Source organism: Typopeltis vanoorti, chromosome 4, assembly GCF_054136105.1.
Source record: "Typopeltis vanoorti isolate ZY-2024b chromosome 4, IOZ_Tvanoo_1.0, whole genome shotgun sequence".
Lineage (NCBI taxonomy): Eukaryota > Metazoa > Arthropoda > Arachnida > Uropygi > Thelyphonidae > Typopeltis > Typopeltis vanoorti.
In genome coordinates, this window is record NC_143552.1 from 155,794,360 (window position 1) to 155,808,632 (window position 14,273).

The 14,273-nt window shown below is 35.6% G+C and overlaps 1 protein-coding gene across 5 annotated transcripts in view; it reads right to left on the minus strand.

Annotated features, from left to right (window-relative positions):
- Positions 1 to 14,273, minus strand: part of LOC150107782 (eukaryotic translation initiation factor 4 gamma 3-like) — a 949,069-nt gene that overhangs the window by 20,117 nt on the left and 914,679 nt on the right. For 4 of the 5 annotated variants that reach the window (XM_090392050.1, XM_090392046.1, XM_090392048.1 and 1 more), the window contains exon 31: positions 1,416 to 1,565. In XM_090392050.1, the coding sequence (XP_090248176.1) occupies positions 1,416 to 1,565 (150 nt within the window). The remainder of the gene's footprint in view (positions 1 to 1,415; positions 1,566 to 14,273) is intronic. The other variant, XM_090392049.1, reaches the window with a different exon arrangement.

A 14,273-nucleotide genomic window follows, 5' to 3' on the forward strand; every position in this document is an offset into this window, starting at 1 on the left:
GGTTTAACATAGCTTTTTCTCCCATGACTATCCTTCTTTTAATTTTAGCTTCACATTTACCATCATTTCTGGTTCTAGATCCAGACCCCGAAAGTCATAACTTTCAACGACATTTATTTTATCTCCTTCTATTATAAATTCATTTAAATTGCCAGAAGTCATCACTTTTATTTTGCTGATGTTTAAATTAAGCCCAGCTTTGTTACTTTCCTTCTTAACCAATAGAATCAATTGCTCAAGATTTTCCCTAGTTTCTGCTATGAGGGTTATATCATCTGCATATCTTAAATTATTTATTTTTCTGCCACCAATCTTAATTCCAGATGAGTCTAAGTTAGTCATTCTCATAATATATTCACTATAATATTAAAAAGATGGAGCAACAGTATACAACCCTGCTGCACCCTTTTTCAACTCAAACATTGTTTCTCCAATGACTGTTTTTACCAAAGCTTCTTGGTTATCATACAGCTCACTTATCCAGAGAATTAGATGCTCAGGTATTCCCACTGACCTCATTACAATCCACAGTCTGTTATGATCCATGCAATCAAAAGCTTTCTTATAATCAATAAAACAAATGAATACTTCCTTCTGAAATTCTCTTGTTCTTTCCATAATCTATCTCATGTTTGTCATCTTGTCTCTAGTTCCTCTATCTCTTCTAAGGACTGCCTGTTCTTGTGGCAATTTTCTATTCACACATGGCTTCAGCCTCTGTTGGACCACTTTCAGCATAACTTTACTTGCTCATGAAATTAAAGCGATGATTCTGTAATTCTCACAATCTTATATTGTTTAATGCTAACATTAAATAATAATAATTTTCCTTTATAGATTATTCTTATTAATTTGATATGCATATAAACCTTTTTAGCCACTAATAGAATATCTTCAGGAATCTAGAGGTGGTCAAACACAGTTATCCAGATGTGTGTGTGTGTGTGGAAAGGGGGGGGGGGGGGAAATAGGCAATGTGAAAGATTTGCAGAACTAAATGGCCACTTAAGAAAATAAAACATTGTGAGCTTATAAAATAATGACTGGTAAACTGTAAGCATTGAATTAGTTTGTTTCATAGTGGGGGAAGTTTATCATTGTTACATTAAAGGCTTCTGCCTTTGTATATATATATATATATATATTTTTTTTTTTTTTCTTAACAAGGAAGCTACATGCTTTCTCAACAAGGAGAATGAAATGTCTGATGTATTTATTATATTATTTTTATATCTACTTTTCTCATAAACAGCAGTTTAATTAGCAAACTTTTTACAAATATCATCTTATAATAAATTAATGGTAATATAATTAATTAATATAACTACTGCCATAATGTTTTGCAAAAAAGACATCAATCTTAATCTAAATGTATACATTTCATATATAAATATGTATATACAAAAATAATTTACCTTTAGGATGATGCAATTGATTTATAAGTGCTTGCAAGGCATACAGTGCTTGTAATTCTAAATGATCCTGATGATCTAAATACTTCTGTAGTAAAAATGTCCTCAGCTTTAATTTCTTTGCTTCTAATGCACACGATGACCCATCATCTACTAATTAATAATTCAAAATAACTTCTTAACACAGAGCTACTAATCACTATAGAGTTTCAGTATCTAAACAAATGAATGCACATTTACACACTAATATTTTATACGTCAAAAAGTTCACCTTGAAGCTGAAACAAATTATTATATTAATAATTAATATTAATAGAAGTGTAATTTTGTCAACACATGACAATTAACCCCTGCACCCCCACAAGCACATCTCTGAACCAATATTTATACCCCAATGAGCTGCTATCACTGACAAACCAAATAGTATATTTTGGGTTTCAGGTTACATTGTGAGGGTTCAGTTTATTTAGCACACATGTAAAATTAGTTATATATATATAAAAGTCCTTAAAAAATACAAATCAGGACATTTTTCCCTATGCTTCCTAAAGTCCATTCTCTTATAAGCCATCCGAAACCTATTCATCACAACCTGAAATATCCAGGTGTATACAAGTTATGGTGCGATTGTAATATTCCTTATTTTGGATAGGCTAACAAATCTATTGAACTACATATACCGGAGCATAAGAGAGACATCTCCTATAAAAGATCACATGCATCTGCCCTATCCAGTCATGTTCTTTTCTCAAACAATCCTCATGATGATCTACAGAGTCACTCAGTTTGCTGAGATAAATCTGAAAACATTTTTTGCTGCGGTGATGAGTTTGAAAGAAAAATCGTGGAGTCCAGGGAAATCCTCCTTAATCCTGAACATTTGAACAGCAATTTGAGTTACAACATCCCTGATAGCCATGCTGCAGTTGTTCAATACTGGCGTTCACAAGAAATTGCAAGCACGCAACAAACAATGATGCGTTGGATAGAACAACTTGAAAAATACAACATTTTTGTGTCAATTATGTATTGCATTTTTGCCTATAATTCTCAGTTTTTTTGTAACTTCAATTTTTATTATTGTGTTCTACCTTTAGTGGATACCTGATGAAGGCTGTAAAAGGCTGAAACTAGTTGTATCATTTTATAAAACTTAATATTTTATCTCGGTTTAAAGTCATTAAATATCTATTTTTAAAATGTACCATAACAACCGAGTAGAAGCTCAGGTATATATATATATATATATATATATGTAATTATACGCTTCAACTCAGTTGTTGTGATACATTTTTAAAAATAGATTTAATGACTTAAAAACCGAGATTACTTATAAAGATTTAATAAGATTAATACAACTAGTTTCGGTTTATAATAGCCTTCATCAGGTATTCTTAAAGGAAGAGAATAGTAATAAACATTGAAGTATCTAAAAACTTGAAAATACAGGTAAAATATCGCCACACATAATTGATACATAAAAAAAAAGTTGTATTTTTTCAAGTTGTTCTCAGAACAACTTGAAATATTTAAAAGTTGTATTAAAAGTTGTTCTCAGAGCAACTTGAAAAAATACGTTTTTTATGTATCAATTATGTGTGGCGATATTTTACCTGTATTTTCAAATTTTTAGATACTTCAATGTTTATTACTATTCTCTTCCTTTAAGAATACCTGATGAAGGCTATTATAAGCTGAAACTAGTTGTATTAATCTTATTAAATCTTTATAAGTAATCTCGGTTTTTAAGTCATTAAATCTATTTAATATATATATATATATATATACATATAATATAACAGTGCTAATTTGAGGTTTTATAGAATTTAGGTTTTTCATAACATTTTTTGATATATCGCAATATTAAAACATGCTGTAAAATGGCAAAAAAGAAAAGGAACATTAACAAGAACAATGAAGTTGAGAACAAGAAGGCTTGTCCCACTGAAAAGAAACCTGAGAATACTGAAAATGAATTAACCTCCTAAAATCATACAATTAAAACAGAATATTAAACAGACAACATGGGAATTACTAATAATTGAGAGGCATTTAAAGGAACATAGGGAGGACAAGAGTTAGCAGCAAAATAAGAAACAACAAAGCATGGAGTCAGGTAAGCTACTGTATAATGAAAATCAAGTATGCAGAGTCAATTATAAAAAAGAGAAGGGTATTATTTGATATGGCATTTCTATAAAACATGCCACAGTTGACCAGGTTATTACTTCAAGTTTTCAAAGAGCAAAAATCAAAAATATAACAAACACAATTGAAAAACAGAAAAGAAAAGAGATGGCAATTCTTGTATGTACAAGATATTTAACTAGCGATAAGTTCAGAAGATATGAAAGGATTGTTGGAAGAAGTGAGAATGTGAAAATTGTAAGTATATTACAAAGATATCATAGAAATGAATTAAGGAGGAGGACTACAATGGCAAACAATTCAAAGTGTAGGCTGTGTAGAAGAAATGGATGAGTGGAGTGAGTTTGAGAAAAGAATGAATCTGTACACAAGGGACAGTGTACACTTGAGTGATATGAAATTGACATGATTGACATTATTAGTTGATACGGAACCTAAGGGAGTCAGAGAAATTATATTATGATGGAGGGAATGATGAGAATCTGTACATAAGAGCAACCATGTTATGTAACTGTGTTAATGACAGGAATGTGCATTATCATGGAAATGATTATGAGGAAAGAATGATTGTGTTCATCCAGTTTGGACTTATTAAGCATGTACAAGGTTGTCTGCATAAGAAAAGAGATGAGTAAGTTGCCCAGATGTGTCACACAGATTACAGGAGTGAGTATACAAAAAAAGAAACAAAGGGACATGATGTCCCTTTGTTGCCTTGGCGAATATGTTGGGCCTCAGGCATTAGTGAGACCTGGTTATCAGAGGCAGATAAATTATACTAACTGAAACTGAATATAAAAAGTACAGTATTTTTAGAAAGGAAAGACAAGATAGAGAGGAGGAATGTGCTGTTAAAAATGTTGGATAATTTGAGTTTGGTTAGGATAGAAAGCAATGACTGCAATCCCAGTAAAAACTTTCCATGTTGCAATAAGTTTGAAGCCCAAATGGTGTGAGAGAGAATCTATGAAGATCAAATACATAGTGGGGTGTTCTAACAGACCTAGATGGTCAGTTGCTAGTATGATGAAATGCATTCCCAAACAAACATGATGGGTGTGAAATGAGTAAACATTATGGGGGACTAATTATCTGAATACTGATTGTGCAGTAGTGAAATTTTATAAGAATGAAACTGAATTTATTGAGCTGTCAAGACAACTTTCTCACGTAGCAAAAGACAGATGGTATTTGAGATCAAAGAGTGTTAGATTTGATTATATCATCACTGGCAGTTTCAGTTAAGGATGTGACTGTATTGCATCTGATTGGTGACAGTGATCATGCGGTACTGACTTGGAAAGTGGCTAAGTTTATGAATGTTCCATTCAGAAAAGGTTACATGCTACAAAGCTGAAAATTATGACCAACTGAAGAGTATGTACATTCTTTCAATGGTATCAGCTGCTAGATGGGAAGGATATCAGCAGCAAGTGCAAAGCATTTAAAAAATGCTTAAATGATGCAATATCAGAATGTGTCCCTAAAGTTCGAAGAATAAATAGGGTAGGAGGAAAACGGGACTGCAATCTTATTAAGCAAGAGATTCTTAAGAAAAAAAGATGATGTACATAAGGATAATGTCAGTTATGAAAATTATGAGAAGGCCAGAAGAGTGACAACAACTTTATGGAAAGCTAAGTCTGAGTATGAAAAGAAACCGGTTGTACAAGCTCTAAAATATTTCTGTTGTTATGCTGCAAGTAAAAGAAAGGATGAATATGAAAAATAACTCTACTCTCTACTGAATGCAGAATACACTGTTCAACTAACAGCACCTATTTTATTAAAACCTACTGAATTGGTGTATGCAACACTGAACTGATTGCTGCCGCTTCAGTGAATGAAGAAACACAGATGTATGATGATAATAATGAGGAGGAGAAGGAGGTACTAGACTGCTGTACAAATGGAGTAAGAATTTGGCAACATAGATTGATGAGATATCAGTATGGATGCTGTCTGCGTGGTTAGCCTAGTGGCTTTGCACTTCGCAACCATATACCTGGGGAAGGAGTGTCCTACGTTTGATTCCCGTCGCCGACGTGAGGAGCTTAAGGATCTCTTCATCAGCCATAACCAAGTTAGCCGGTCTTGGGCGTGGACAGCAGGGTCCCCCCCCAGTTTATCTGGGGGTTTTCATCCTGCAAGCAAGCAAACCAGCCCCATGAACACAGATCTACAGCCATAAATACTTAACCCCCCATGAGGGGGAACTCAACTCGCCCCAATAAGGACGGGGGAGAAAAGGGAGGGAACTCCATACAAATAAATAAATAAAAGTATGGATGCTAAAAGAGTGTTCAGCTGAAATGGCTGTTGCTTTGACCACACTATATAATTTGAGGCAGGGAAGATTTCAAAGGTGTGGAAAGAATGTATGATAATCTCATTGCTCAAGGGTGATGAAGAGGCTGACGAGTTAACTATTGACCTATCTGTATTTCCTGGATAGTGGTGAAGATTTTGGAAAAGTTGGTATGAGCTTTACATACAGAAATGGATTGAAAGAGAATCTATACTCTGCAATGAACAGTAGGTTTACAAAAGAAAGGTCATATTTGAACATCCTACTCACATTTCATAATATTGTTACCAACGAGTTATGGAAGGGAATGGATACACTATGAAGTAAGCATGCGTGTGGTGCATGCTTGCTTCATAGTGAAAGCTGTAATGATTAAGTGAACTAGCTGGGGAAGGAGGTCTTGAAATTTTGTACAGGTTAAAGAAAGTGTCAGACCATCCACTATGTCAGAAAATCTGCTGCTTCTGCATGAGGATGTCCACTTGCTGTTTACTAAAAATCCATATAAAGGTTTGGTTCTATGAGAACATAGATTAAAGGGAGGAAATGGTAATGGAAAATGGGAATGAAATTTATACAGTTACTAAGAGATAATTGAAACAGAATATCATGGAGGGACTAAGAATTTGATGGTGTTGGAACTAGTAACAATATCAAAAGATGTCATAACCATAGTTGGGGAAAGTGACTATGCAGTCTTACTCTTGGAGGTTGCTAAGCATTTGGAATTCTGAGTAAAGATAAGGTTTATATGGATACAATGCTGGCAATTATGAAAACTTAGCAGCAGCTTGGAGTAGTGCCATGGCTTAAGAAGCTACAAGGAAAGAATGTCTGCACTGCATGGGAAGTGGTCAGGGATTGTGTGTGAGAGAAGCAGTATCAGATTTGTATATCCAAGGTTTGGTTTGGTTTGGATTTATGGCTGAAGCAACGCAGACTGCAAGGTCAGTGTTTTACACCTTTTAATTGTGTTCTAAAGATCGAACCCAGATCTTTCCAAAGGGCGTTGTCAGCATACCTAGAGTCAGGAGAGCAAGAATGGTGACTAGTATGATAAGAAAAGCTAAATCAGATTATAAGAGAAAATTAGCTAAGCTGGCAAATGTAAATTGAATCCCCCCCCCGCCCTATGTAATGAGTAAGATGAAGAATGATTATGGAAGGATAATCTTAGTCAATGCTGATGGTAGGAAGGTGATAGTAGCAGCAGAAATTGTTGAGTTACTTGGTGTCCACTTTGCAAGGGTGTATCACACCTGAGTGGAAATTTTGTAGTTGCTGTCAGAGAAATGCATGTGAGAATTGAGGCAAATGAACTGGAAGTGCTCAACATATTAAAAAATATCAGTGTGAATACAGCAGTGGAACTAGATGATATATTAACCTGCATGCTATGAGAATGTGCAAGAAAATTGGCGGTGCCTCTGACGAAGCTGTTTAATCTGCATCTCAGCTTAGGCGAGGTTCTGAGGGAGTGGACAGAGAGTAAGATAGATCCATCATATAAAGGTAGCTTCAAAAAATGAGCCTCCTTTGCTTAGTTGGTATAGATGAAGCCCTTTCATTGGAAAGACCTGGGTTCAACTCCTGTCTATGATATGAGGAACCCTTAACACATTTTTACAAACAAATTGTGAGTTAGCCAGTCTGATATGGTGATGGAGGATTTTTTGTCCCTCAACAGGTAAATCCTATGATTTACCTGTTGAGGGACAAAAATGATCCTATGAACACATAGACCTAAAGTCATAAATACTTACCTTTAGGGGATGTAGCAGAGAAGCGGTGTGTGTCAGTTGCCGTAATTCACCGTGACCCCTAATCAGGCAATTTACTCTCCTAAGGGAAGGATGGTTTGAAGAAGAAAAAGAGACGCTTCAAGACATTATCTCAGGAGTGGCTATTAAAGAAGTGGAAAAGTTGATTTAAAATTGAGGAATGAGTGGATAAGAACATGATACTCAATGGGGAGGAGAGGAGGAAGAGAACAGCTTTGTAAAAGATAGGTTCTGCCTTAGTAATTTAGTCATTTTATAATAGAGTGACACCAGAATTAGATAAGAGAAATGGCTATGCCATGATACTGCTGGACTCTGCAAAGGTATCTGACAGAATACTGCATGGGAAAACTTACAAAAATTGGCATAAATAGGAATGGAGATAAAGAGACTGTGGTAAAGATGACAGACACCAGAGAGTAGTATATGGTGCAGTGGAATCTAAGAGAATGAGGGTAATTAGTTGAGTGCCTCAAGGCACTAGGGCCATTGTTACTTGTTACTTTCCTTTCTGTCTTTCTGAATTTTATAGCTGGCTTACCATGACACCTTATCTTACTTAAATATCCTTTCTCTCTTCTATCAAATCTTACTGGTCACGCTATTATTTGTTATGCTATTTATATATTGTATTGTACCCCCTTTTCGCTTTACCTTGTCCCTCTTTTATTTGTTTAATACATGGCTACTATTATCTTAGCTCTTTCACATATGCAAGTAAATCGCTGGTCTCCTATTAAATTAATTTATTTCTTAGGATCTTTGCAGTCTTATTGTCCTCTTTACTTTCTAAACACCATCTTATCACACATGATGTTTGATAAGATGATGTTTAGTGAAGGAGTTCTGATGGAGTTCACCCTATAAGTATTAGCACATTTATTTTTTTACTGCACCAGCTAATACCTAGGATAGGAAGGATTCTTGCTCAGGGTGACCCCTTCAGAGTGATATATGATAATTAGAATCAAGATTAATCTTATCCCTCTGCTTGCTTATTTCTTTCTCACAGTCGTGGCTCGCTTAATATATTTATTCTCTTGGGTTTATCCCGCTTAGTTCATTGATTCTTTTTATGAGCGGTGGTTTTGAATTCATATAACAAGCAGATCAGGCAAGTACATATATATGAAACAATTTAATGAGCCTTAAGGAGATATACAATTATACAATTCAAACAGGTTAATGTGGATGCACTCAATTTAGATCCAAGGCTCTAATTAATTTATACTAATTACGCATATTAAATTGCAATGACCACTAATACAATCAATTTTTGTATAATTTCATAGGTAATCATGATGCCATTCTGATACACATGGCCATGAGTTAACACAATAACATAATTTATACATTAAGCTTAGTGTAATCAGATATCTACTCAGCCTCGTGGGCAAACAAATCTTAACACTATTTCGGGCCTATGCCTAGTTGTAGGCTAATCTTACAGTCCCTTAAAGTTTAGTCCATTACAAATGTCCTCACAGGGAATCCACTCTCTTCTATAACAGGAAATAGGATTTTAAAAGTCTACATTACGATCTCTGTCCTCGAATTCTTAAAATTTGTTCCTGCCTTGTCTGGTCATCAAGGCCTTCAATATAGTCCTTTTAGAGGATATCTTCCGTTGATCTGTGCGAGTAGAATCTCAGCGGGAAAACTGGGAGGTGGCACGGTAACGTTGCCTTGTACGGCCAGCATCAATTTGGTTCTTCCGTCACATGACAACGCACAGCTATCCTAGAGCACGGACATAGCTTGGCCCAATACGAACGCTACGACAGACGAACCAAATGCCTTTCCCGACTGGCCAGGAAACTTCCCCGACGACGAGCTCGACCACAGTCCGAGAGATCAGGAACCAGGAATAAAGATCTCGAATCGTGCTTACAAGGCCTTTTTGTTTAATTTTCTCCTCTCGGCAATTCTTGATCTTTGCGATGCGCGCCAACGCGAGCTAAAATCAATCTCCTTAGCTCCCTCTATTTTAATTGCACGTGAGCCTGCTTTCCTTTCCTGGAAAACGCTTAGGTTTCCTTTTCCAGTACTTCTCTCCCTCCCTTCTCTTTCATAATGCAGGATGGCAAAAGTGACCCTTGAACCCTGACTCATAGGCCTTGCTAATTTAGTACTAGAGACTAGTTTTTTCAAGTGGATTTGCCAGTTTACATGGATCTCTATATCTGGTCCACACTTAATACAGATATATATAAAAGCTTATTATACAAATTTATGTAATTCCTAAATTTTAATTGTTTTGCACTTGTAAACAGCTTACACTTATCCTATTGCCAACGTTCCATATTCTCTGTCTAAATTGTATTAAAGTTGTGACCTGAATAATTTACATTAAACATTTCTTAGCCCTTTCAGGACACAACACCATTACTCTTTAATTTATATATTAATAATATAGGGATATTCAGTTCTGCAGAGCGATTTGAATAAATTGGCATTGCAAGCAAAGGGTTAATGGTTGTCAATTTAACATTGCACAGAACAAGGTTATGCACTTTGGGATGAAATTATTGCATACCGTGTATCATATTGATGGTATTGGTTTGCAGGAAATTGATGAGGCTAGGGTAATTGCAGACAGAAGATTCTTTGCACTGAAGAGTAGGATTCAAAACCAATATTTCCAAACAAATGGTGTTATCAGACTGACTAAGCTAGTTACATCCAAAGTCACAATTTCCAGTTTTGGCAGCAAACTTGAAATCTTCACCTCTCCCATTTATTGCTTATTCCAGCAACGTCCCCCCCTCATATCTTCCTTCATATCATACTTGTCTCCTTCCAAATCATTCACTGTTCATAAGTGGCAGATGTACAGTGATTAAGTCTAATTTTTTTTTTTTTTTCCACCAGCTAATAAATCCTGCTGCCATCTACCTTGGTTAAACATAAATCATCTGATGCTATCACCAGATAACGACTCAAACTCCAAGACCCTGCCATTACATATGTTTTGGGTAATTATCTCTAAACAGCTATATGAATTCCATTCCTTCCTTCCAATCATTTGTTTCCACAGTTAAAGCTTCATATAATAATTATTTGCACTGCCTTTATTGTGTTAATTTGCTGATGCATGCCATCTTCCTTTATCTCACACCAGACAGCCTCAAATACATTGTCTTTGTGTCCCAGCCTTTAGCTGAACTACTCTTTTTTGGCTACAATTCCATTACTATCATCAGCATTTCCTCTTTCCTTCACCATCCCCTCTACATTAGTCAAAACAATGTATCACCAATACCTATAACTTTTTGTCCAAGTTGAACTAACCAACATTACCAACTGTACCCCCCCCCTCTCCCAGATACTACTGGTATTGGTATACATATACCGTAGCATTCCCTTGGGCCCACAACTTTCCTTGCATCTTGTATTGATCATCCCAATCAAACTTAAGATCTGAGTAGCTGTATTATGCATTTTCAGATAATTCTCTCTCCCACTCAATAGATCCAATTGTGCCTGCAAACATGTTTGCTTATATTTAGCCTATAAATATAGGTGAGCCTATGTTTAGTCTATTCAAAAAATGAGATGGTTATCAAGACCACTTTAGCACTAGAAGGCCAATCAATTGAGAGAGAATGGATTTTGCTCTCAATTCAAACAATCTCCTAGCCTACATCACCCATTCCTGGAAATAAGGATTTTAGAAAGGTTTGGAGAAACATGTGCAGTCCTTGATATTTACAGAACATCTGATTATATGTAGCATAGAGACCTACTTAACAAACCATCTTATGATATGCTTTATGCTCTTTGCAAATAGGCTGCCAGTTTCCTCTCTGATCATTTACTACATGCCAAGGTGGCTTTATTTCTTCAGATATGCAGAGTATCTGCACAGCTCTGTACTTTTCTACATGCTCTTCCTCCTACACACGTTATCTTCTCTCAAAGCACTCAAATAACCTATATATATATATATATATATATTTATTCAAAAAATGAGATTGGTTATCAAGACTACTTTAGCACCAGAAGATCCACCAATTGAGGTGGGCCTTTTAGCGCATGCACCAACTGCTGGTCTGGTTGGGCTGAGTGGTTAGTATTCACTCTCCAGCCAAAAGGCTGCAGGTTTGAATCCCACTGTGGGTGTGGATGTTTGTGATTGTCTGTGGAAATATTAGTGGCGGTGGGCAGTAGATGGCATTGGTGGAAACAAAGAGCCGTAGAGAACTGTAGAGAAGGTACCCTCCCTCGATGAGTCTTTGGACTCCCTGGAGGTGTCATATAATCATAATAATATAGGTAATTTGAGAGTACATCTCCAGTACCATTATGGTACAGGAAATGCACACCATAGCAAACACCATTATAAAGAAATTCTGCCTTATAACTTTTAGAAAAGAACAGACTATGTCCTATAAAACAATGCTAATTAAATCTCACTATTGCGAACTGCAAAAGCACAAAACCTTCATGATGGCAAACTGATTTTCTTCAAAACGATGTCACTATCCATATCACAAAATACATCTAGTGGGAGTAATTCTGCATTAAGTACTGTAAAATTTGTTAGCATTTTGTATTAAAATGAAAATAAGAGAAGACTGTAACCAAAGTCAGCAAATAAAGGAAAGTCTCACAAAGCTTATCTACACTACAATGTTTTCCCTCTATCTTAATCCCCCCGCCCACCTTCCAGCCCTTGTCCTTTGTTCCTACTGCACGTATAGCAGACCCTAAATATAGTTATTGCCAGCTATATGGTTGTGGTATATTCAATTTCTCACACTCTTCAGTCTGACAAATTTATTTGATTTATGACTGCAGTCAGACTGAATTCAAAGAAATGGATTAAAGGCAATATCTAGTCAAATTTTGCTTAACCATACAGCAAGTCGTGACAATATCTAATTAACCACACAGGTTCGTAATTTTTTTGAGATAGTGCATTGGCAATGATCAGATCAAACTGTTGTTCAACAAAGCATTTATTCTAACTAAAAATTGTAATTACATACTAGACATGTAATGGGGAATAACTTTCTCTTAGTATAGCTAACTTCAGAAATTACATTGCACAAATTTCTGCCTACATGCCACTCTAACACACTACTCAGTATTTTACAAATTTAGCACGGACTCTTGCTTAACAAATACATACAATTATACCTATCTACAATTCAAGAACATCGATACGATGTGCTCACTCACAGTTTTTTCTTTATAAACAGTCCTTTACCACGAACAAAGTTTCCATGGGACATCTCGTATCTTTGCCTTGATCTGGATACGTCTTTCTTTAACTTGAACGTTTCTATATGCTATATGCCATCACAGTTGTCCTGGCCCGAGTAGCAAATGATATCCTTCCTTCTTTTTTTTCTTTCTTCCTTGGCTGTGAGCTGTTTACACTAGTGGGTAACTGGAGAGACTATGATTTTGCCTTTGATGTTTATCCATTAAACCCCAGTCAGTCATACTCGAGATCACGGGGAGTGTGGCCTGCTATACTGCGATGGATGAGCCTTGGGAACTACCCAGAGAACTTCCGGGAGAAAGACCGTTGACAAAGCTCCAACAATAAACTATAAGCGTATGCTCAGGGTCATGAGGTATGAGCTACCAAACTCACAGCCAAGAACTCCTAATCATCTCCTCTTTCTTTCCCCTTCCATCCTCATCCCCTTAAAAGTCCTCCTCGTTTTTTGTTTAGCCTTCTTCCGAAACAATGATGTCGCTTGTGTTATCTTTTGCCGAGTGTCTTTGTTTTAGGTGCCTAAATTTTCGCAAGCTGTTGCGAACCTTTCCTTTTCAATGTGCTTATCTTATTTCTTCTTTAATCTGGCCAGCTTAATATCCTTTTATTATTATTATTGTTACACACCTCCAAGGAGGGCACCTGCTCAACAGCTCTGTCTCCATCACTGACCATAACTACACCACTGCTACTACTTTCTTTTATTTATTTATTTTTTTGACTCACTATACTAATAAGGCATAATCCCTTTCCTCTGTTTTTAAACACTATAGTTACACAGGTAATATCAAATATATTACACAATGTAGTTAATTTATATTCAAGAAAAAAACAAACATCGTATTTTCTATAATATTTTGATTTGACACGTCGTAAAACTGAGCTCGATAAGTTAACTAAATTAACTTATTGTGTAAAATTTCACAGTTTGTTATAATTGGTAGTTTGCTATGATGAATGTTTATAACTTAGCATATATACCATCGCGGTTGTCCTGGCCTATGGAGTTTTTGATAGTTTGTCATAGTGGTGTTTGCTATAGTGAAAGCCAAGTAGCTCACTATGAATTAAATATATGCACATTAAGAAGTAATAATTTAAGTATAATAATTAAGTTATTATAATAAATAAGTGATAATAATACAGCAACACTAATTTAAGCTAACATGACATTTTGGAATTTAAATGTTAATTAGGAATTTTCAGTTTTAGAATTTTGCACTCTTCTAGTTCTCTTCTTTCTTAATGTCTCTCATTACTGTTTACAATTATACTTTTTCATGTTGTAGCTTTGTGCACTTTACATACAGTTCCTGTCAATCCTTTTGCGTTCTGTCTTCAGTGTACAATTTCCCATCTTTCTTTTCTTTGTCCTATTTCCTACCATTTCCTTT